Raw genomic sequence first — 24,989 nt, forward strand, 5'->3', positions numbered from 1 at the left:
GTGCAGCAAAAACCACAGTAAAAGGCACAGGACACAGCATTTTTTCTGATCAGTTGGTAACCATACTGATTATGCCTACCAGTTTTTCATTGACCTGTATAGGTTTTTGAATAGGAAGAACACAATGCAACAACTTTCCCAAAAATATTTGTTATTATTATTATTTATTATTATTATTATTAAATTAAAGAACTATCTAAAATCACTTTTGTGTTGTTCCCACAAGATATATATATATATGCTACTGAAGGGACCACTGATTTCGGCATGCAGTAGATACTAATATCACCCCAAATGTGGGGTGGGATCTTTCGCAATTGGAAATTCCATTTAATAAGGAAGAGTTCATGAAATGTACACAAACTCTAAGCATTCACAGAAGATCTGTATGCTTTGCATCTCATGTTGAAAGGGATAGAACCTACCTTCTTTTCTCTGTAGGAGCAGCAGAAAGACTTCTCAGCTCCAGCTAGCAAACACTTGTGCCTCCCCTATATTTAAAGGCAGAGAGCAGAAACTGAAACTGAAAGTCTCCCTCTGACATGGGTTCTGAGATAACACATGATTTCTAGTAAACGGTTTCTTCATCCCCTCCCCAAAATAGAATGTAGCGTCTGCCTGCAGGTTTCCCTTAAAAGGACTGATTAAGAGAGGGAACTTGAGTACAGCGTTTGGGCTCTCCTCCACGCGTCTCTCGCTTCCATATATGTCGCAAGAACTTTGGCCTCAACCAGCGGCATTTGCCAAGCTGCAGCGACGGTGCTTTCGGAGGACGGCACCCCCGTCCCCTCCCTCCCTCCCTCTTTTTCGATGCTGCAGCCTCTGCAGCCTCGCGCCTTTTGCTGGAAGGGACTAGCAACTAGCTAAGGTTCTGCTCTTTCCCGCTGCCCAGTCGCCCTCGGGTGGATTCGCCCCCCCCCCCCGCGTGCCCGGCTGCTGAAGACCCTGCCGGGTCTGAGCGAGGACGACCCGAAGAAGTTCTCCAGACCCCCTCTACGAGAATAAGCCTCTACGAGACCCCTGTCCTGAAAGGCTGTGCCCATTTCCCCGAAGTATATCCTGGAGGAGGCCGATGCTTGGCGCTTTGCAGACCTGTTGATCAGCTCCCACACTGCGTCCCGGACGGGATGGCCGACGCACCGAGGGACATCGATGGCAAGGACGAGGCGAGCAGCCTGGTCCTCTCCTTCACCAGCCCAGGAAAGCCTGCGTGCCTCCAGATCGTCCCAGGAGTTGAATCTGCCCTGGCAGCAGATTTCTTGGCTGCACGTGCCTTCATATGCAAAGCCTGTTGAATGCTGGTAAATGGGAGCTCACTGGATTCCCCCCATCAATATTATTACGCAAAACAGTGAGAAGAGCATGGCCTTCACATACCTTTCTACTGAAAACTCTGAAAATATTGAAGGAGTCTGAGCTAAAAAAGTTCAAGGGCAAACTCCACCATTTCCCCATCAAGAAGTGCTTTGTGAATATTTCAAAGGAGTTGCTGGAGGAAGCAACTGTTTCGCACCTCAGCCAGCTGCTCCTTGTCTACTATGGCCCGGATTATGCCTTGCAAGTGACGGCCAGAGTTCTGAAAGCCATCAACTGTGAGCTGCAGGCAGACAGGGAAGGTAAGGAATTTGGGAATCAATAGCCATTGGTTTTGAACATTGCTCATCATTGCTATGTGGTGATCTGAACCCCGCAAGAATTTTTGGGTCACACCAAATATCCTCAATATGTAGAGAAAGAAAGAGGAAGTGAACATGTGTACCCCAAAATAAGCTCAGGGTCACTTCAGATAATATGCTCACCATCCTCTATTAGGTGGCATTGAGTTGTGTCCAGGCCAATGCTTTTGGGTGGCACAAAATGCCATTAAGGGTGTCTGCCCATGCCAATACAGTGGTACCTCGGGTTACAGACACTTCAGATTACAGATGCTTCAGGTTACAGACTCCACTAACGCGGAAATAGTACCTCAGGTTAAGAACTTTGCTTCAGGATGAGAACAGAAATCGCACGGCAGCCGCACAGCGGCAGCAGGAGGCCCCATTAGCTAAAGTGGTACCTCAGGTTAAGAACAGTTTCAGGTTAAGAACGGACCTCCGGAATGAATTAAGTTCTTAACCTGAGGTACCACTGTAATAGCCAAGCTATGTGAAAGAAAGGAAGAGGAGGGAGGCAGGAAATTAAATGACATTTTCCACAAAGGTTATTTCCCACAAATTTTCAGTGTAGTGAGTTGAAATAGTTTCTTCTAGACAATTTACAACCCCCCCTAATATTTTTTGTAACAGTTTTACTTTATATATTGCTTAAAATTGAAAATCAAAACCATAGCTTATTCAAGGAGGAGAAATTGTGCTGTTTACTCAATCAGAAGGGGCCAACATTTGCTGCACAGATAAATTATGCCGCCTTTGAATAACTTCCGATTGTGCGGTTTGGATGCAGCCAAGCATGCTTTGACAACACAGACATTATATGGACTCTGCATTCAACTCCACTCCCACTTGCCATACACACTGGAAATATATTTGGGGTGGGGGCTGGGGAGTCAGTATGCCCCCCCCCGGGCATTGGATGGAGATTAAGAACATAAATAGTTTCGCACCAATAAATGTTTTCTTGGGGGGGGGGAATTAAACAAATAAGACTGGGGGGAATAAACAACTGGCATGGATCTTTCCCACTCGCAGATGACCTGGTCATGCCTGCTGATGTGGACAGAATGCAGAGAGAGGTGGGAAAGGAACAAGTGTGGTAAGGTCATTGCTATTTTGCTTGGCAGCTTACAGAGAAAGGGCTAGGACTCCTGTCTGGCAGCATTTCACGTTAGTTGGCATGAGGAAACATTAGCGATTTCCTTGGGAGGGAGATGCAACTAGAAACAAGGATGGGCAAATCTGTTCCTAGGGTGGACCATGCTAAGTTTTTGGGTGGTAGGTAAAAGTTTCCTGGTTAACGTGGGGAGGTTTCCCGCTTTTCCGCAGGAAGTGAAGTTTTGATACCTGGATGCTGAGAAGCTGCAGCAGTACGTGGAGCTGTCTGCTGAGCAAATGCAAGAGAAGTTCAGCTTCACGCTGGTGAAGAAGCACACAAATAAATTTATCTGGAAGGCCCATGTGAAACGAGGTGCGTTTTGACCGAGGGAAGATCACAAAGTTAGACTGTAGGTTGGGAGGCAGGATGGCAAAGGGCATCCCAGTCACATTCCCTCTTTCCTGTTCTCTTGCAGAAGAGTTAGATCCAGGTCAGATGAATTCTTCTATTCTACGCCCACTACAAGGTAAGCAAGTTTTGTTTCCCTGTAGTTATATCCCACCTCCCTCCCAAGGGGGCACAGAGCAACTGGTGATACAGTGCTACACACATGGCAGAATAATAATAAAAAGTAACATTTGTAATGTCATGGAAGAGCCTTCCTAGACAACCTGACCTGGCTTCATCATGTTCTTTGGGGCCAGATCAAGATCTTAAAAACACCTAGGTTTTTAAAGTTTGGCTGAACTCAGCTATCTAGACATGCCAGAGGAATCCAGTGCATGGGCTCCCAATAACTCAACTCCCATCGTCATCAATTTCTTATAGTTCCTGCTTGCTTCATTCATATCCTCTCTCTCTCTCTCTCCTTTCCAGGTGGCTACTCACTGCCCCATACACCATCCCAGAGAACTGACTCAGGCCGTGATGCAGAAGGCAGGTAGAGATTAACCCTTTCTCTTGAAGGAGATGGGAAAATATATTAATTCCTGTGACCTGTGTGAGTGTGTGTGTGAATTAACAAGAGGAAAATTGCTGGGTACCTAGATTAAAAAGCTGGGGCTGAACACACACTCCACTAGGAGAGAGCCCAAGTTGCAAAGTAAAGACCAATAATAATAATATACAGTGGTACCTCGGGTTACAGACGCTTCAGGTTACAGACTCCGCTAACCCAGAAATACTACCTCGGGTTAAGAACTTTGTTTCAGGATGAGAACAGATATCGTGTGGTGGTGGTGTGGTGGCAGCAGGAGGCCCCATTAGCTAAAATGGTACCTCAGGTTAAGAACAGTTTCAGGTTAAGAACAGGCCTCCAGAACGAATTCAGTTCTTATCGCAGGGTACCATTGTATTACTTTTACCCCACACATCTGGCTGGGTTGCCCCAGCCACTCTGGGCGGCTTCCAGCAAAACATAACAGGCATGATGGAGCCGCCCTTTCATAGCAGAGCTGATGAAGGGAATTCTGCTTCTCAGCTCTCCCAGTGCTAGAATGGTCAGGCAGCAGTGTAACATTGAAATACAGGTCATTTGACTTCCTTTATCCAATTTTGGCTCCATGTAGCAGCCAACCTCTTCCCCTCAGTATCATTCCTAGTCATGGAAGTTGGCAGTATCTTCTAATGATCTGCCTCATTCCCAGGTCCATTTGCTGAGCTTCTCTTGTTTTGTGTCTGCTTTCCCCTGCTGCTGGGGGTGACATTGCAGGGCAATGGAGAAGACCATCGCAGACTGCCTGATGTCCACGCTGGAGAACTTGCAGAAGGACGAACTCAGGAGATTCAAGCTCAAGCTCAACAAGTTCCCCCTCAGGGAGGGCTATGACAACATCCCCCTTGGGACACTGGAGAAGGCAGATGTGGTGGACTTAAGCCACTACCTTCTGAGTTTCTACCTGGAAGATTATGCTGTGCAGGTGACGGCCGAGGTCCTCAGAGCCATCAACCGCAGAAACGAGGCACAGAGGCTCCTTGCCCTCACCGGGAAGGAGTAAGGAAAAAGGAATGCCGTCTCATGGAACTCACCATGAGTTAAGGGGAACGGACTGTCATTTTCCTCAGCCCTCTGCAAATGGAGGGATATTGATTCTGATCCTCTTTTCATGGGAGTCATGAGGGTGGAAGTGGTAGTTTAAAAAGCATGCAGAATCTTGTTCAGTTATGTATCTGCGTTTGCAAAGCACAGGAAATTTAGGTTGCTAAACCTTTTAAATATCCCAGTATTAGGCACTGACAGTGTGCTCTCCCATCTCTACCCCTCTGGCAATGAATTGGACCACATGTTGCACAAGTTTTAAAAGGTTTACTACTTCCATAATACAAGGTCTTAGTCATAGATCTGAGCGCCACAGCAAAAACAATGCAGGTAGACAAATTAACTGAGTGCAAAATTACAAAGTCAGTACCAAAATGGAGTCTGGGTTCAGGAAGGAGCTCAGACACGTGTTCTCTGATCTATGTTCCGCAAAGGAGAAAGAGGGGGGGGGGAATAGGAAGAAAGCTTTTGTTACAGAAAAATCTAGGTGTGAGGCTGCTCAGTCACCCAGCTCGTCTCTCAGGAGGAGAGGGGGAGTGACCTCACGGAGCCTTCTCTAGCAATTAAGAAACTGTGAGGTTTTTAAGCCCTCCATTCAAAATGCTGGGCTGCAAAAATCTTCCACAATGCCTCCATCATTGCCTCCATTTTTTTTGTCCCTGCAGCTGGAAACCCTTTCTATACCGACACGTCTAAATACAACTATTGTAACTTGGGGGGGTTCAGTCTGCATGATGCTCAAGCCCCATGTAATTCCTGGGGTCCTGGATCCAGCGAGGATTAAAATGTAATGGAGGATTCGATTCCATTGCTGAACTAGTCAGGCATGTTTTTTTGTGATAGAACTGGCCATGGCTCCCACCTAAGGACCATCATTCTTAGTATAATAAAAGAAGTGATGGTGCCTTCTGGGCAAATGGATTGGGCTGGCATGCAGCAACAACATTTTTGATGATGTCACACATACAGATTAATACATATTTTTAACTGCCGCTATATCTGAATTGTCTATGTTATACCTGTTACGGTAAAATCTGGGTGCGAGGCTGCTCTGCCACCCAGCTCGTCGGACTAAGTCCACGGGTCCCTGTGGAGGAAAATGAGTTCAGCCGGAGAGGAGCAAACTGCAGAAGATCCATGTTTATTGCGCAACAAGGTTCAAGGCGAGATTGAACAGCGAGAAAGGGGTGACATGAATTTTTGAAACTTCCCTCCATGTCCCAGAATACAGTGCAAAATACATCCCAGTTACATCATGAATACATTAAGAAGAGGTTGGGTTACACAGATTACATCATGAATATATTAAGAAGAGGTTGGGTTACACAGGATTAACGTATGGAGGAGGGAGGGGGGAATATGCAGAGCTGGAGATATGCGTAGATAAGCACATCCTGAGTCCTGGTGATGAGAAGACAATGGTCCATGTATGCATAGTCTGCCACCTGGCATTGCCCAGAGGAAAGGCTTGGCAGAGTGATTTGACAGGATTAGGGTCTTGACACCCTGCTTGAGGGATTATGGAGGACAGGGAAGGTGTCATGGAGTCCTAGAGAAATTGAGCAAATTGGCACGTTGATTTTCTATGAATTTTATAGATTTTAGTCCCTTTTGTCATTGGCAATTGGAAATAAATGGATATATTGTAGCGAAGAAGGAGGTGAAGAAGACATGCCCCCCCATTCCGTATCATACCTAACTGTGATTCAGTGTATTCCTGTTGTGTTTTATGATTTTCCTGATACTGTAAGTGAGCCAGAACTGGTCTGTGACTGTAATAATAAAAGTCATTCATTCACCTTCTGACCCCCTCCTTTATCTGCCTCCTCCTCAAGAGGTCCGGAGAGTGGCAAAACGAGAATGCTCTCCTCTGGAAGTTCACCTGGAGCCTTCATAATACACCTTTAGGTGCCAAGCAGAAACGTTCCTTTTTAACCAGACCTTTGGTTGATTTTGATGCACATAGAGACCTATAAGCTTGAAATGTGGGGGGTTTTTTGGGTGGGAGCGTTATTGGGTTGTTGTTTTTATTATATATTTTGTGGTTTTATTTTTATTTTTAAAAACAAGCAGAGCTTGAATCATAGCTGTCAACTTTCAGATTTGAAAATAAGGGATGAGCAGCCTCGAAAATAAGGGATCAGCAGCCTCACCTGTCCTGGGGACAGTCTATGGGATATCTAACAATCCGGGATAGCAGCGGGAAACGGTGCTAGAATAAGGGAATTTCCCCCCAAAAGGGGAAGGTTGACAGCTATGGCTTGAATCTTGGCAAGACTGAGGTACTGTGAATGAATAGCTCCTGCGCCTGACAAATTGGCCTGCTGCCTACCCTGGATGGGGTTGACTCCTGCTGAAGGAGCAGGCTCACAGTTTGGAGGTGCTTCTCCATCCAGCTCTGTCACTGGAGGCTCAGGTGGCCTCAGTGACTGGAAATGCCTTTTACCAACTGTGGCTGGTTCAACAGCTAAAGCCGTTTCTGGACCAGAGAAACTTTGCCACAGAAGTTCATGCATTGATTACAGTGGTACCTCTGGTTTCGTACTTCATTCGTTCCGGAGGTCCGTTCTTAACCTGAAACTGTTCTTAACCTGAAGCACCACTTTAGCTAATGGGGCCTCCCACTGCTGCTGCGCCACCGGAGCACAATTTCTGTTCTCATCCTGAAGCAAAGTTCTTAACCCGAGGTACTATTTCTGGGTTAGGGGAGTCTGTAACCTGAAGCGTATGTGTCGGAGCTGGCTCCTGGTCCCAGCTCACCAAGGACCAACGCTAGCCGGTAGTACAGTAACAAAGTCTTTATTGAAGAATAGTCTCCATTTCCAAGCCTCAGCGTCCCAGCTCTACGTCTGGACTCTAGACCGGCGAAGCTCTGTCTGAGTCTCCGCCCCCTGTGCACCAGTTTAAGACTCTAATCTTACTCCACCTCTTCCTTCTCTCTCTCTTCCTCTGGGTCTTACTACCCCCCGGGGTCTCTTCCCTCCTGGACTCTTCTGACGCAGACGTTGACCCCTCTGACTCCTCCCCCTCTCTTCGGCGGGCTTTAGGACCTGGCTCCCTACCCGGGCTGCCCACCTTGCCGCCCTCCTGTACATTTGAACTTGACGCGCGCGCGCGTTTAACTTTCCTGATGACCGTTTCCTCGCTCCCTGACGAGGGTGTGGTCACTCCTGCCTCACGTTCTCCCTCTGCCTGCGCGCCCCCTGATCCCGATGCCTTGGACTCCTCCCCCCTACTGCACTCTGGGGGGGACGCTGGTCCGGATTTCCAGCTGCTACTCTCTGAGTCCCCTCTGGCCCCTTCTTCCCGAGGTGTCCCCCTGGGCACTCCCCTTGCCCTGACTATGGGGGCCCCTTTCTGTGAATCCTCCGAGTCACTGGAGAGACTCAGAGACCTCGGACTGCTGTCGTCGCTGACATTTCCTTCGGACTCCTCCCCCTCGCTCTCCGTTTCCTCCCTCTCCTGTGACTCTGCTCCTGAACCCCTGACATCCACCCCCCCCTCGAAGCCCCCCCTTCCCCCCTCCCCTTCCTCCGGCGGGGGTGCTGAGTGCTCCGTCGTTGTGGGGGTGAATGGTGGATACAGTTCGTCCCCCGTGGCGTGCATCCAGTTAGATAAATCCGGCTCGTCCTCCGTGTCTTCGCCGACCTCGATCTCCTCTGCTTCCATCTCCGTGCCGCCATGCTCGAACCCAACGTCCTCCCCCAGCACGTCCATGTCCATCTCACCCTCGTTCCCCTCTGGGTCCGTTGCCTGCCAAGGGCCCCTCAGCCACCTCCTGCTCCATGTCTCCTCTCCTCGATCGTCCCACCAAAACGAGCGGTCTGAGGCAAACCCCACAAACCGCTGGACCTCCTTCCGATTGCGCGGGTTCTTCCAGTCCAACACTGCGCGAACCTTGGCGCTGTCCATGGCGAGCCCCTTGTCCGACAGCTTGTAGCCCAGGAAATCCACCTCCTTCCTGTCGAACTGGCACTTCTCCAGCTTGGCGTATAGCCGATGCTCCTGCAGTCGCTGCAGAACCTCCTTGACGTCCCCCTCGTGGGTCTCCTCAGATTCTGAGAATATCAGGATGTCGTCCAAGAAGCAGACGCATTTCTTGTAGAGGAGACCCGCCAGGACGTGATGCATGAAGGCTTGAAAACAGTGGGCGCCATTTTGTAAACCGAAGGGCATAACTCTGTATTCATATGTGCCCAGGGGCGTGAACATGGCAGTCTTCCACTCGTCTCCCTCTCGTATGCGAATCAGGTTGTACGCCCCTCGCAGATCCAACTTTGTAAAAACGCGTCCTTTCCTCACCGTTGCCAACAGGTCATCTATTTTGGGCATGGGAAAGGCTGTGGGCTTGGTCTTGGAATTTAAGAGCCTGAAATCGACTACAAGCCTCTTTTGGGGCGTGTCCTTTTTCTTCACAAAGAATACAGGACTGCCCCCCGCTGCTTTCGACTCCCGGATGAAACCGCGCTTCAAGTTGAGGTCTATGAACTCCTTGAGCTCCTGCAGCTCGTCTTCAGACATGGAATACAGTTTCCCGGCTGGCAGCGTCGCCCCTGGCAGGAGGTCAATCTGGCAGTCATAGGGCCTGTGGGGAGGCAGCTTGTCTGCTTCCTTCTCGCAGAAAACCTCCAAAAACGCTGCGTACTTGCGTGGCACTGCTTGCAGCGTGCTTAATTGTAGCTGCGTGTCTTCCCCTCCGTCTTCCGGGCTAGGAAGGATGCAATGTTCCGCGCAATAGGAGGAGCCGAAGGTCAGTTGGCGCTGGTACCACGCCAATGCTGGACTGTGCCTGTGCAGCCAACTCATGCCCAAGACCACCGGCGTGCCCGACAGTTTGGTGACATTGAAGCTGATGACCTCTTGGTGATTTCCAATCCGCATCACCATTGGCCGCGTTTGTTGCACCACCTGCCCCCCTAACAAGTCTCTGCCATCCACCGTGACAACTTTCAGGGGCAGCGTGGCTGGTAGCAGTGGTATATTGTGCTGCTGAATGAAATCCAGTCCTATAAAGTCGGCGTTGCTGCCGGAGTCAATGGTGATCGGCACCTCCAGAGTGCGTCCATTGGGCAGTTGGAGAGACGCTGTAAGCTGCACCACTGGTTTGGGTGGGAGGGGGTCTGTGGGCTGCAAAAGTGCTGGGGATTGCTTCATTGACTTGTCTGGCTGGACCCCAGTGCCTCTTCCTCCAGCCAGACTCTGTCGTTTAACTGTTGCTGTGTTCTCAGTTGAGTTGCTTCTTTGACTGTTGCCGAGGCTGCAGTGTGCTTGTGGAGCCTCTGGGGACACTCTTTCGCCATGTGTTGAGCACTGTCGCAGATGTAGCACTTCCTGTTCCCTCTAGGAGGCTTCGTTTTGACTGCTCCCGGTGTTAGGGCTCTGGTAGCTGACTGAGCCCTGGCACCTCCGATCTCCATCGGTTCCTCTCCCCCTCCCTGCGAGGGTGTGGATTGCGCACGCGCTGCTTCTTTGGGAGAGAAGGGAGGTGCTCTGGCTGGTGCCCTTCCCCAACGTCCTTCTTCTCTGTTGCAAGGACGTTCCTCCAGATGCACCCCGATCTCCAGAGCCCTCTGGACTACTTGCTGGGTGCTCCTTGGCCTCTCCCCCCTTCCAATCTCCGCTTTTACCTCTGCATTCAAGCCCTCCCAAAAGAGGTCTCTCACTGGCGCAGAATCTTTGTCCCATCCCAATGCATGAACCAGTCCGAAAAAGCGTGTATGGTACTGCCTCACGCTGGCTTTGCCCTGTTTAAGTCCGTGTATGTCTCTCCTGGCAATATCGATGTCTATCTTTGATAAAAAACACGAATCCATTGCTTTAATGAAAGCCTTCGCATCTTGGAGAGCCGGATCATTATCCCTCCATAAATTTCTCAGCCACGTTTTGGCTTCCCCATGCAAATGGGATAGGATAAACCCCACTTTCTCTCTTTCATCTCTAAAGTCTTTGTCAAGCAGATCCAGCGCAAACAACAGGTCTGCTCTGAAGTTGGGGTACTGCTGTAAACTCCCGTCAAAATGAGATACAAGGCTGCCTCCCCTTTTCCCCAAGCCAATGCCCTCTGCTTTGGGTCCAGGTGGCCCCTGTTTAGAAAGCACGTCCAACCTTACTTGGAGATCCCGGCAGGCGTTACTCATTTCCTCCTCTCTTTTTCTGGATGCAAGTACCTCTGTGCTGAGTTGTGTCACAGCTGCTTGCAGGGCTGATATTTGCTCTTCCGTAGTCATCTTGCCTGAGTTTTGTGAGCTCTGGAAGCACCCCTCCTCTGCCCTCGCTGCGTCGACTCACGTGGCGAGGTTCTTGGTGCCAAAACTTTTAAAAAGCAGACAGAGCTTACTGCCAGAGCTGGCTCCTGGTCCCAGCTCACCAAGGACCAACGCTAGCCGGTAGTACAGTAACAAAGTCTTTATTGAAGAATAGTCTCCATTTCCAAGCCTCAGCGTCCCAGCTCTACGTCTGGACTCTAGACCGGCGAAGCTCTGTCTGAGTCTCCGCCCCCTGTGCACCAGTTTAAGACTCTAATCTTACTCCACCTCTTCCTTCTCTCTCTCTTCCTCTGGGTCTTACTACCCCCCGGGGTCTCTTCCCTCCTGGACTCTTCTGACGCAGACGTTGACCCCTCTGACTCCTCCCCCTCTCTTCGGCGGGCTTTAGGACCTGGCTCCCTACCCGGGCTGCCCACCTTGCCGCCCTCCTGTACATTTGAACTTGGCGCGCGCGCGCGTTTAACTTTCCTGATGACCGTTTCCTCGCTCCCTGACGAGGGTGTGGTCACTCCTGCCTCACGTTCTCCCTCTGCCTGCGCGCCCCCTGATCCCGATGCCTTGGACTCCTCCCCCCTACTGCACTCTGGGGGGGACGCTGGTCCGGATTTCCAGCTGCTACTCTCTGAGTCCCCTCTGGCCCCTTCTTCCCGAGGTGTCCCCCTGGGCACTCCCCTTGCCCTGACTATGGGGGCCCCTTTCTGTGAATCCTCCGAGTCACTGGAGAGACTCAGAGACCTCGGACTGCTGTCGTCGCTGACATTTCCTTCGGACTCCTCCCCCTCGCTCTCCGTTTCCTCCCTCTCCTGTGACTCTGCTCCTGAACCCCTGACAGTATGTAACCTGAAGTGTATTTAACCCGAGGTACCACTGTACTTTGGGACGCGGGTGGCGCTGTGGGTTAAACCACAGAGCCTAGGACTTCCTGATCAGAAGGTCAGCAGTTCGAATCCCTGCGACGGGGTGAGCTCCCATTGATCCGTCCCTGCTCCTGCCAACCTAGCAGTTTGAAAGCACGTCAAAGTGCAAGTAGATAAATAGGTACCACTCCATCGGGAAGGTAAACGGCGTTTCCGTGTGCTGCTCTGGTTCTCCAGAAGCAGCTTAGTCATGCTGGCCACATGACCCGGAAGCTGTACGCCGGCTCCCTCGGCCAATAAAGTGAGATGAGCGCCGCAACCCCAGTCGGTCACGACTGGACCTAATGGTCAGGGGTCCCTTTACCTTTTACCACTGTACTTCAACACTGGGTTGCTGCAATGCACGGTACAGTATGTGGGGCGCCCCTCACTCCTTGTCCAGAGGCTGCAGTTAGTGCAGGATGCTGCCACATGACTGCTGACAGGAGTGAGGACTTGTCAGCATAAACTAACTGAGCCTGGATAGTTCAGTTGGTAAAGAGCATGGTGCCGATAATGCCAAGGTTGCAGGTTTGATCCCTCCATGGGACAGCGGCATATTCCTAAGTTGCAGGGGGTTCAACTAGATCAGGAGTGCCCAAACTTTTTTCAAAGAGGGCCAGATTTGATGAAAAGAACATGTGTGAGGGCCGACCAAAGTTGTTGAGGATATGACCCCCCCCCCAATAAATAAACTGCCACAGGGGCCGGACTAGGTGATGATCCTCAAGGTCCCTTCCAATTCTACAATTCTATGATACGTAGCTCACACTAAAACAAAATGGACCTAGAGAGCAGAGAGAGAAATGGCGCCACAAAAAATGTCACAGTCAGGCAAGAATTAATTGTATATTTTATACACTTCCCTTATTGGATTTTCCCTGATTTGGGAAAATCAGAATTTACCGTGGGAAAAAACTGTTGGGCAGGTAAGACCTCGAGTGGACTGTTGAATTCTTCGAGCACAGGAAGAGAATACAGGAAGGCCACATTCTAGTCACATAGGATAAGGAATACTCTACAGTGGACAACACCCAAAGAACATAAGACACATCCAGCTTCAAATACATATTAAATGCCCATGTGATGAAACCCAGAGTCTGCAAGGGGATAGCTATCTACATCTGGATCATGTCTGCCTGCATTTTGAAGATCTCTAAACCTTTTGCATCTTGGTCCATTTAAGATTCTGAACTCTCCCACCTGGATTGCAGTTCTGTAGCAGTGAAGATAAATGGCCTTAACTGGGAGACTTGGAAGGATTTGGAGTGGTGCATCCGTAGATCAACTGACCTGAATTTCTCCACACCACCCAACCTGAAAAGGACTTGTGCGTTTCCCTGAAAACAGTCTGTTCTTTCAGACGGAAGCTGAAGACTAATGGATTTTTTAAAAGCAGTTTTTTAAGCAGGATATTTTAAAAGCAGTTTATTAATATTGTTTTCATTGCAAGACAGTGCATTACAGAATACACTGCATTCGTGTAGACAAGTACATGAAATTGGACCCGATATACCTTCAGACATTCATTTTACTGTCATTTCTATAAATGTCATCGCAAAAAAGAAGTAAAAATCAGCATCGGTAGACTCTACCATTCCTAAAGGCTAAAGCTTACTAAAGAAATTTTCTTTCAAACATTTTTCTTCCAAACATGAGAGTAGATAGGGAATTACAATTATCATGATAGCTGAGAGAGTAATAATAATCAACAGGAAGGGAAGCAAGGTTACCATCTGTAGAACCCCCACTATGAGCAAGCCTGAGTTGGGGGTGAGCTGCACTGCTGCCATCACCTGGTGAATTTCAGATTCCAAGTTAGCAGCAGTATTTTAATACAATGGAGGGAAAGAGGAAAGATTGCTGCTCAGGGTAAATAATATGTTCTGGGTTAAGGGCATTGGGAAAGAGAAGAAAAATGAGACTGGAATAAACGTGCACCTGAACGGAAAAGGGGAACATAGTGATACAGGTAGACACAACTGGCTGAAAACATTCCACTATATGTGGCACAAAATGTAATAAATGGAAATCCAGCCGGGGACTTAGGGATGCAGAACCCTAATTGTCCTATCTATCAGTGTTAGGGATCCTTCAAAGAGATCCATTTTAATTTTCAAGGGGCCTTTTCTACGTTATTAAGATTGGCATACTTTGTGGAATGCTTTCATGGGAAGAAGATCCATGTTTCTCTTCTGCCAAGATAAGAATGCTCACTTCATATTATAAATGTCCTTTAAGGCCTTCAGTGCTTGTTCTTCAGTAATGTTTTTCCAGTCCGCTGGCAGATCAGCTGGTTTAGCTTCATATATTCTTGCAAAATCATGGTTATATTTGTTCAAAACAAACTTCCAGTAATTTGAAGCATTGATACTGGGATCTGGTTGGATGCACCAGTCTGGATAATATGCACGATAATCTTTGTATGGATAGAATTCCCCATTTGTGTCCCGATTTCTGAACGTAGCGTTGGACGCCACAGCAGTTGAACAGATATCATAAACAAGCTTTTCTGACCCTTCTTCTCTGTACGTTCCCAGTCCTTGAGGCCGATGGACAGTTGCAAAATGCTCTTGATGAGCACTCCCTCCAGCTTCACAGGGGACTTTGCAGAAAGGACACTGCTTTCCACAGCCAAACACCCGCTTGAAGATCTCATCCTGGGGGCTCACAGGCAGTTTGGAGAGTTTAGACTGGAGATCCAGGATATCATATTCAGCTATTATTTGCTGCTGCAAATCAGCAAGGAAGTTTTCAACACAAGCAGAAAACTCTGCAGGATCAGTTGCATTCTTAAACTGTACCCCTAACAGACTGTCCTTAGAAATGACCAAGTCCTTCTGCATTTCTCTGCAAAAACTGTCCAAAAATTCTGAGACGGTCTCAATATCTTGATGCTTTAATTTTTCCAGTGTTTCTCTAATTTTCTTTACTATCGCAGAGAGAATCTCCTCCTCCAGTTTCTTCAGACACTCATTCTTTGCATAGTAATCCAAAATGTGTTTCTGGATCCAGTTTTTGACAAACTTTTCATAAGCCCTGATGTATTCTACGTAACTGTCGACATTACCCTCTTCCAACAGTTCCTTCAGGACATTAAACTGGAAGAAGCTCCGACTGGCATACCCAATGGACTGTGCACTGTTGAGAATGTCATCTACTATTTCTATCCCAAGTCTTTTGTTGATATAACTCACAAGGGCAGGATGGAGACACTAGTCACAGAAATCCTTGCCTCTGATTTGCTGGGGATCTTTTTCCAGATAAAGATCTCTGAAAATTGAGAAATAATGAGGCTTCAGTTTCTCTAAGCGTATATAGGGATCATTTTCCTTAATAAACTCGTCATGCATCTTTTGAAATTCATGAGCTGCTTCCCCCAAAATGTGAAACTTTAGATCTACTTCAAACCATGTTGTTATATGAAGTTTCTGAGCATCAGGCTGCTGTAGCTTTTCATTGATAATCTGTAAAAGTTCACCACAATATGTATCATCATAGTCTCCTTTGGAATCAACCTTCTTACAAATGTAGGAACTGCATTTAGCCATCAAGGAGTCAGCAAGTTTTTCTATCTCATGCAAACACTCCTTGTTAGCAAAGTAGGGTTTCACACGGCGCCACCATGTTGAATCCATATATTCAGATTTCATTTGAAAAGTATTCATTCTGTAGCTTAACAAAGATTTTGCTCCCTGTACTTTTACATTGACTGAACTTCCTCGATGTGCCAATTCCCTTCTCAAATATGAGTCAACCTCTTCATATATTTGTCGTTTCTCTAAGGGAACAGGTGATATTTCTGACAATGTTTCCATCCACATTCTTTCAAACTCTTTTCCCAGTTCTTGAACTTCAATCCTATCTTCATTTTCCCGGCATTTTTTCAGTAGCCCATAAACCTTTCCTTCAATTATTTTCCCGTATTCAGTTTGTAGAGAGTGAATCTTGTGAAGCCCTTTTTTAATGCGAATAGCTTCCTGACATTTGTTGTAAGAATAACTTTCAAGTTCCTGCTTGAGGCTGTGAGCACTGCGGACAAAATCTTCTCTGTACCTTTCTACCAGATGCAGATTTGCTGCTCTGCTTTCAAAGTATTGCTTCAAATTCTCCAAAATCTGCTGTTCTCCAGCCAACAGCTTCTGATAAAGCTCATTTTGCAAACTGCGTATATCAAATTCATTGGGAGAAACATTCTGTATTGACGTTTCCTGTTCAGACACCCAGAGGTGCATCTCTCTGCGAAAGTGCCAGTCCCATTCAGAATATTTCATGGAGAGCTGGTTATAAGCTTCTGCTATTAGGCTGTTTCGGAAGCTGAAGATGAAGTTCTCATGTTTCACAGCATTCCACAGACTTTTCACCCATTCAATAAACTGAGGGATGTCCTTGGGAGGTATTTTACATGTGCGGTTCTTTATGAATTCAAATATGTACTTCTTTAATTCAAGGACTTTTTCACTGTACCCCATATTGACTGGGGCCATGGGTGGGACTCCATGCCAAAGACCTGGGATGTACCAATTGTGCATTTCTGGGTCGTAGTCCATGATGTCTGAAAACTTGATATCCCTATTGAGTTTTTCCATTTTTGCTGCAGCCTGGGTCATTTCATTCAGCTGTTCCAAAAGATGCTTTCTGTCCATCATGTTTTGGTCATGTGCAGAAACGTCACTGACGTTCTGGTGAACAAACTGGCAGTTGGGTTTTTGCCCAATCCTCTCCATCCTGAGGAAGGCATGGGTCACAATTTGCAGGATGTCCTTCATTTCGGTGGCATTCTCCATGGCCATGTTGACAATGGTGATGTCGCTCAGCCCAATCACTAGAGTGGCCAATTCGTTGTCATGCTGATAGCTGTCTTCCAGTTTGGCCAGTTCAGGGGCTTTCATGCCCTCTGTGTCTATCACCAGGATGAAGTCACAGCCAAGTTCCTGAACTAAATTCTCTCTGACATTAAGAAGGGTCATGAAGGCACCTCGTGTGCACCGCCCACTGCTGACAGCAAACTGCAGGCCAAACATGGTGTTCAGAAGGGTCGATTTCCCAGTGCTCTGCACCCCCAGAACGGTTATCACCATCATCTTGGATCGTCCTCTTAGTTTCTCATGAAGCTTGGTCAGAACATCACTTATCCACTGCAGGGGGATATTGGATGCATCACCATCAATGAGCTCCAGGGGAAACCCTTCCAGCAGTAGTTCAGCTGCAATGCTTGGGAAATGGGCAAACTGCCTTTCATTTTCAGCTATTTTGCCCTCCTTAACCATTGAGCATTCTGCCTCATAGAACTGCCCCAGCTCACGCATGAAATGCTCAACTCCCAAGGAAGAGGATGATATCAACTGGTCTACCTCTGCAATTTTCTGCCCATCATCTCCTAACTTCTTGCATTTCTCTTTATAGTCAGCACGTAACTTGGAAAGATTTCCCCTAGCAATATGGTCCAGGTTGAACTTCATCCATTTCAAGAAATAATTCCTCTCTGCATCCTTAAAATGTTTTATGCCGTGGATGAAATTAATCAAACCAATGGTGAGAACACATTGACTCTGCTGCCTACGCAGTTCCAACCATCTGCCTCTCAATTCTGATCTGTATTTCTCCGAAGGCATGTCCCCTTGCCTTTCCATTCTGCATAGTTCTTTCTCCACTTTGGCCAGATTTTTCCAGAGATCACCTTGGAGTAAAAGTGTTTCTTTCTTGTAAACTGCTACATCTTTTATCTCTCCAGAAATTTCTGTGGCACATCTGAGGGCATCCTGACATTCTTTGTGGTCTTCATCCACCTGGATTGTAAGTTCATGGGCTGTTTTACACATCTTATCAATACTTACACACTTAGGATTTGAAGCTATTATTTTTCCAACTGCAGCTCGAAGGAGTTCTACAAATACTGCTTTATTCATTGTGGCATTCTTTACCAATATATGTGAATTGTCAAGTTTAATCACTGGTGCCAGTTTATTTAAGAACTCCAAGGTACAACCAGATTTTCTACTGCGACCTTCCAAGATAAAGTAGAACTGAGTTGACAAGACCTTCAGTGACGACAAGAGAGTATATTCTCTCTCGCCAATACAATCAGCAAATATGAAGACAGCTGAGGAGACCTGCGTTAAAAAGCTGAACTGCACCCAGTGAGACTCAACATCTCCACGGAGATTTGCAACAGCAACTGGCTCTGGGAAGAGATCTGTGTTTGTCCGTCCTCCTGGGAAATACCAGGCAATCTCTACAAGCCCATCAGCAATTTCCCGAGAGATGTTCCCACACTCCATATCTCGGTGTAGAAAGAAATCATTATGCTGCTGAGAAGAGCTGAGGAACTCGTTGAGGACTTTGGACTTGGATATGTTACAGTTTCCCATCCGTACGAAGGAAACAGTCGGCATGGAGGTCAGTACCAGGCTGTCCTCCCTGAAGCCTCTGCTTTCAGCCAAGGAATGGGGCCTCCATTTTTTCACAATGTCCCTCATGGCCCAGAGCATCAGGGTGCACTTGGAGGTCATGAGGGGAGGCAGAATCAAAGGCAGGGCAAACTGGCACATGGACATTTTGAGGAGGATCTCCTGTTGGAGGAAACTGTCAGAACAAAGCAGAACAGCACAAAGGACATCAAGGGGGTTGACAGAATGACTCTCACGCATTTCAAGAGCAACAAAAATGTCCTTATCAATCCTCTCATTCCCCTCATTTCTTCTAAATACTTGATCATCAGAAACAACTTGTTTGAAGCTGGTGCTCCTGGCTGTCACATTCAGAGCCAATATCTTCCTCAGAAAATGCCAAGGCAAATCTTCCCAGGTTTGAGGTGTGAATTCCTTCAAGCTCCCTGAACTGATTTTCAGGACTTCTTGGAGGGAGAGTGCTTTGCTTTTATGCTTTTCTAGATTTAATTTGCACAGAATATCCATAACTGCTTTTCTTCTCTCTGTAGAAAATGAGAAATGTATTTACTAGTATATTAAAATTGATAATAACATACCATAATAACAAAGTAACAAAATGTTGTCCCCTCACCCCCATTTAAAAGGCTATGTATTGTTTAATTAGCGAAAGGCCTGAGAGAAGAAAAATGTTTTTGCCCAGAGCCTAAAGATATGAAACAAAGGCACAGGCAAGCCCCCCTAGGGAGAGCATTCCACAAGGAGGGGGCCATAGCAGAAAAGGCCTGTTCTCGTGTTGCCTCCCTCCAGATCTCTAATGGAGGAAGCACAAGAGGATGATTGCAGGATCTCAGTCGCTTTGTATGGGGAGAGGTATTGTGGTCCTGAACGGTTTCAGGATGATCCTACTCGGTGGTTTCAAGTAGATGTTAAACAGCATAGGAGATAAAATTGAACCCTGAAGAACTCCACATTGATGGTTCCATGGAGCTGAAGAGCGCCCCCTAAGCATCACTGCAAAGCAGTGCAACCCACTCCTAGCTTGGACAGCCGCTCCAGAAGGATACTATGGTAGATGGTATTGAAAGATTGACAAGAATTACAAGAACACATTTCCCCTATTTCTCTCTTGACAGAGGTCATCATACAGCATGACCAAAGCAGTTTCTGTACCAAAACCAGGCTTAAACCCCCAATTGAGATGGATAAAGAAGATCAGTTAGCACAGGACTTCTTTGTCTTGGAGTGATTTCAGGCTGTCATTATTTTTGGGTGGGAGTCAACCACCTATCAACAAATTCAGTTTGTGCAATTAAAAAGCAGATTTGGCACCCTTGTGCAACAGAGCTGCATCCCCTAAAAGGTGGACTAATTGGAAGAAGATGAGTGATGGGACAACAGACATCAGCATGTGACAATGTTAAATATCACTGCACTTTTCTGTTATATTCAATAAGATTTTTGAAGAAGATGCAGCTACATTCCTTTGTGGGTTACTTTGAAAGGGTTAAGCTGAGCTCAGGTTGACAGTGGGAGGGGGGGTGGAGCTCCCTCACATTCTCTCCCCACCTCCTTTGGCCCCCAGCTGCAAGAAAAACCAAGAAAACTCAGGGTTCCAGCAATCGCGGGAGTGAAAGCTAGCGGGATTCCTCAGTGCTGAGAGAATCCAGCATTTCAGGGAAAAAGGGAGTGCTGCAAGAGCGCAGCAGTCCCCCAAACACCCTTGAAAGGATATTCAAGGGGCAGGGTCCTGGCACGGTCCAGCACCCCCTACATTCCCTGTTCACTGTGATGATGATTAGGAGGGATTACCTGTGGTGGGGTGTTTATTCTCTTCCTCCAATTCTTCCCGTACATCATCTTCTTTCTCTTGACTTGGACAACCTAGAGACAGAAGCTCACATTAGCACAACCATCTAAAAAGGCCTTCTCCAATGTGGCAACCTATTTATATATTTTCCTTGAAACATCTCAAAGTGCTTTAACATCAAAAGCTACATGCTGGGATAAGAATCACCACTAAAAAGCCATGTCCCCATTAAGGGACCAACAATGAGATAGACCTTTCTGCAGCCATGGCCAATATTCACAAAAGCACCTGAAACCACACAGCAGCAGCGATGAGGAATGAAAGTATACTAGTAAATTCTTTAGTTCAGGAGCTCCTCAACTACCCGTGTACTTTTCCGGCAGATCATGTCATTGCTCCTTCTCTGAAAGAGGAATCCCAGAGCTGCACCCCCTCACTTTCTCCATTCATTACACCAGTGATTAGGTGGGATTACCTGTTTCAAGATCTCTCTTCTCTTCCTCTGGGTGTTTCTGAATTTCACCTTCCTCTTCACTGACTGAGCAACCTAGAAACAAACAAGTTGGAAGAGCAAAATGGGGTAGACATTCTGAACATCTGCAGTTATACAGTATGCTAGATCAGGGGATGAGAAACCTGTGGACACGCCCTCCCAAGGTTGTTGGACTATAATAGGTATGTCCAACTTCAAATAGGTTGTGACCTACTACCAGTATAACATACTGGCAGTGATCTACCACCCTCCAGTCATTTAAGTTTATTTATTTACTTAATTTAATACCCAATCAATCAATCAAATGGATCTTTATTTCACAGATATAGTAGTTATGTTTGGAAATCTTCATGACAGATTCAAATTGTTACTTGATGGACAATAACTAAACATGTGAGAAAAGTCAAACAGACCTGAGGAGACTTGGGCTCGATGTCCTGAACGGGTTCAGGATGATCCTACTCAGTGGTTTCATGTAGATGTTAAACAGCATAGGGGATAATATTGAACCGTGAGGTGCTCCACACAAATGGTTCTGTAGATGTTAAACAGCATAGGGGATAATATTGAACCGTGAGGTGCTCCACACAAATGGTTCCATGGAGCTGAAGAGCACTCCCTAAGCATGCAGCATTTACTCTGCTACGAGAGCAAGAGCGCAAGATCTCTCTTCCAAAACTCTCTCTCCAACACACCCTACATTCCCTTTCCACTGTGATGATGATTAGGAGGGATTACCTGTGGTGGGGTGTTTATTCTTTTCCTCCAATTCTTCCTGGACATCATCTTCTTTCTCTTGACTTGGACAACCTAGAGACAGAAGCTCACATTAGCACAACCATCTAAAAATGCCGTCTCCAATGTGGCAACCTATTTATATATTTCCCTTGAAACATCTCAAAGTGGTTTAGCAACAAAAGTGAGTCGGTGGGAAACGTCGGGGGAGAAGACTCCGAGAGCTTTCTACTTTTGTTTTGAAAAAGATCTGCGCAATTGGCAGTGAAGGACTTTAAAACTACTGACTTTTTAATTCTAGCCTGCGAAGAGAGACAGAAGATACTAAGAGGGAAAATACTGTTTCTTTACTTTAATTTGGTGGAGGCTTAAAAGAAGTTTGGGAGGAATTAGGAGTGGTTTTGCCCTCTGAAGTTTATACCCCCCCTCCCTCCTTCTCTGCAGAGTATTTGAATGGGATACAAAGAAGTAAACTGCGCCATTTTTGTATCTCTGATGGGGGAGGCTTTTGCCCTCCTCCTTCTCTTTCTCTCTCTTTGAGATTTAGCAAACGGACTTTTATTCGTTTGGTGGCATCCTATGGATTTTTCCTTGTGGGTAAAGAAGGATTAATGACATCTTCCCCCGGCTACTCTAAAAGGATATGAAGAAAAATCTTTCAGATGGAGAATAAATGAAAACTTGCTGGATGATCAGAAGATAGTGGAAAGGGCACAGAAATGCCGAACGGACTATTTTGTAAATAATGTGAATAAAGGCACAAGAATGAGTATGGTGTGGGACGCTAGTAAAGCGGTGGTGAGGGGTTTTTTCATCCAGCAAAATGCAATTAAAAATAAAATGAGAGAAAAAGGGGAAAAAGAAATCCTAAAACAAATTATGGAAAATGAGAAAAAATTAACTACGAGGCCCAAGGATGAAAAAGTGAAACAAAACATAAAAGTGCTTCAAACTCAATTTGTGATGATAATTAATAAGGAAGTGGAATGGAATATTAAAAAAATGAAGCAGAGGAATTTTGAATTTGCAAATAAGTCTGGAAAATGGTTGGCATGACTTATTAAAAAAAGGAAAGAGCAAAATATAATAAATAAAATAAAAGTGGAAGATCAAGGTATTGAAAACCCGAAAGGAATTAGGAAAGGATTTGTAGACTTCTATAGAGAATTGTACAAAAGAAAGGGGAGATGTAATACAAAAGAAATAGAGGACTATTTAAAGAAGAAAGAGGTGCAGAAAATATCGAATTGTAATAAAAATAAATTGAACGAGCCAATTGAAATGGATGAAATTAAAAACGCAATAAGAGAACTGAAAAGTGGGAAGACACCGGGACCGGATGGATTTAATGCAAGATATTATAAAGAAATGAAACACACCCTGTTAGTACCATTAAAAGAAGTGATGAATAACATCTTAAAAAAGGAAGAAATACCAGAGACTTGGAAAGAAGCCTATATAACTTTCATTCCCAAACAGGACTCAGACTTGACACAAGTTAAGAATTACAGGCCGATCTCATTATTAAATAATGATTACAAAATGTTTGCAAACATTTTGGCGAATAGGATGAAAAGGATTTTAAAGGAAATGATACAGAAGGATCAAGCAGGTTTCCTTCCTGGTAGACAGATGAAAGGCAACATAAGACATATAATTGATATAATGGAATATCTGACTAACAGGAAGGATAAACAAGCAATGTTAATTTTTGTGGATGCGGAGAAAGCCTTTGATAATATTTCCTGGGAATTTATGTTAAAAAATCTAGAAGTGATGGATACGGGCCAGTCTTTTCTAAATGGTATAAAGGCAATATATTCCAAAGAGCAAAATTAATTGTTAATAATGTAATAACGGAAAATATTGCAATAACTAAGGGTACAAGACAAGGGTGTCCTTTATCACCGTTGTTATTCATATCAGTCCTGGAAGTCTTACTAAGCTCAATAAGAAACAATGAACGGATAAAAGGTGTGTCAGTTGGCCGTAATCAATATAAAGTAAAGACATTTGCTGATGACTTGGTTATAACGATAGAAGATCCCATAAAGAGTATTAAAGAGGTATTAAAAGAAATAGAAGAATTTGGACAGGTGGAAGGTTTTAAATTGAATAAAAAAACACAAAAAAATTGGTGAGAAACATAGACCAAGAAACTAGTGAAAGAATACAGCAACAGACTGAGATTGAGGTGGTAAAGAAAGTGAAATATTTAGGGATTGTATTGACTCCCAGAAATATTGACTTGTTTCAAAATAATTATGTACCAGTATGGAATAAAGTTAAACGAGACTTAGAGGTGTGGGGTAGAATGAAATTATCATTTTGGGGAAGAATTGCAACGATAAAGATGAGTGTGTTACCGAAAATGCTGTTTTTGTTCCAAGCAATTCCAATAATTAAAGGAGTTGCAATATTTCAAGAGTGGCAAAAAGTGATTTCAAGATATATCTGGCAGGGCAAAAAGCCGAGAATAAAATTTAAGTTGTTAACAGATTTAAAAGAGAGGGGAGGCTTCGCCCTGCCAGATATGAGATTATATTATGAAGCATCGTGCATATGTTGGTTGAAAGAATGGATGAAATTAGAAAATACAGATTTGTTAGATCTGGAAGGATATGATAATAGATTCAGTTGGCACGCATATTTATGATATGAAAAAAAACGAGTGCATAAAGGTTTCGAAAATCATATTATTAGAGGATCTCTGATTGAGGTATGGGGTAGGTACAAAAACCTACTTGAACCATTAGAGTGTTAAAAAGATCAATATGACTGGGAGGTGGATAACATATGGGAGCTTAATTGAGTTTAATTGAGAAAGAGGGAAGTAAGTGGAAAATGAATCCATATGAAGAAGTGAAAGAATATGTAAACGATTGGCTGCATTACTTTCAGATTAATGAAATGTTTAGAAAAGAGGTTGCAGAAAGAGGCTATTTTGAAAAAGAATCTAGGTTTCAACGAGAGAAGTATTGAATAATGAAGTTAAAAATTTGTCTATGATGTATAAATTATTATTAGAATGGCATTTGAAGGATGAAGAGGTTAAATCAGTTATGATTCAATGGGCCAAAGACTTTGGATATAACATTCAATTTGATGATTGGATAAAATTGTGGAAGGAAGGGATGAGATTTACGGCATGTACCACAATTAAAGAAAATGTTATGAAAATGATATATCGATGGTATATAACACCAGTTAAATTAAGTAAGATGTATAAGGTGAGTAATAAATGTTGGAAATGTAAGGAGAAAGAAGGGACATTTTATCATATGTGGTGGGAATGTAAAAAAATTAAGTGCTTCTGGGAAATGATATATAATGAGATAAAGAAAATACTGAAATATACATTTGTTAAAAAACCAGAAGCATTTCTATTAGGAATATTAGGTGGTGAAATAAAAAGGAACGATCAGAAAGTATTTCTGTATGCAGTAACAGCAGCCAGAACTCTTTTGGCCCAGAAATGGAAACAAGAAGAAATGCCTACGATTGAAGAATGGAGATCGAAATTAATGGATTACGCGGAACTGGACAGATTGACAGGGAGGATTCGCAACTGAGCAGACCAAAGATTCACTGAGGACTGGAGTAAATTTACA

At 45.3% G+C, this 24,989-nt stretch overlaps 2 protein-coding genes across 5 annotated transcripts in view; one reads left to right on the forward strand and one right to left on the reverse strand.

Moving 5' to 3' along the window:
- Window positions 1-24,989, reverse strand: part of LOC310662758 (interferon-induced very large GTPase 1-like) — a 93,703-nt gene that overhangs the window by 33,654 nt on the left and 35,060 nt on the right. For 2 of the 4 annotated variants that reach the window (XM_083409826.1, XM_083409827.1), the window contains 3 exons: window positions 21,382-21,453; window positions 20,626-20,697; window positions 20,153-20,224 (listed from right to left, as the gene is read on the reverse strand). The exons of 1 other annotated variant lie outside the window; for it this stretch is intronic. In XM_083409826.1, the coding sequence (XP_083265952.1) occupies window positions 20,153-20,224; window positions 20,626-20,697; window positions 21,382-21,453 (216 nt within the window). Of the gene's footprint in view, window positions 1-13,464; window positions 13,565-20,152; window positions 20,225-20,625; window positions 20,698-21,381; window positions 21,454-24,989 lie in introns of those variants that run through there. One more of the 4 variants, XR_014504311.1, reaches the window with a different exon arrangement.
- On the forward strand, window positions 3,549-5,764 carry LOC310662830 (pyrin domain-containing protein 1-like). The gene is made up of 2 exons (XM_083409989.1): window positions 3,549-3,691; window positions 4,463-5,764. Exon 2 carries the CDS (start codon window positions 4,467-4,469, stop codon window positions 4,746-4,748), a length of 282 nt encoding a protein of 93 aa, XP_083266115.1. The 5' UTR covers window positions 3,549-3,691; window positions 4,463-4,466; the 3' UTR covers window positions 4,749-5,764.

This window comes from Podarcis tiliguerta, assembly GCF_965153285.1.
Source record: "Podarcis tiliguerta genome assembly, chromosome: 13".
NCBI lineage: Eukaryota > Metazoa > Chordata > Lepidosauria > Squamata > Lacertidae > Podarcis > Podarcis tiliguerta.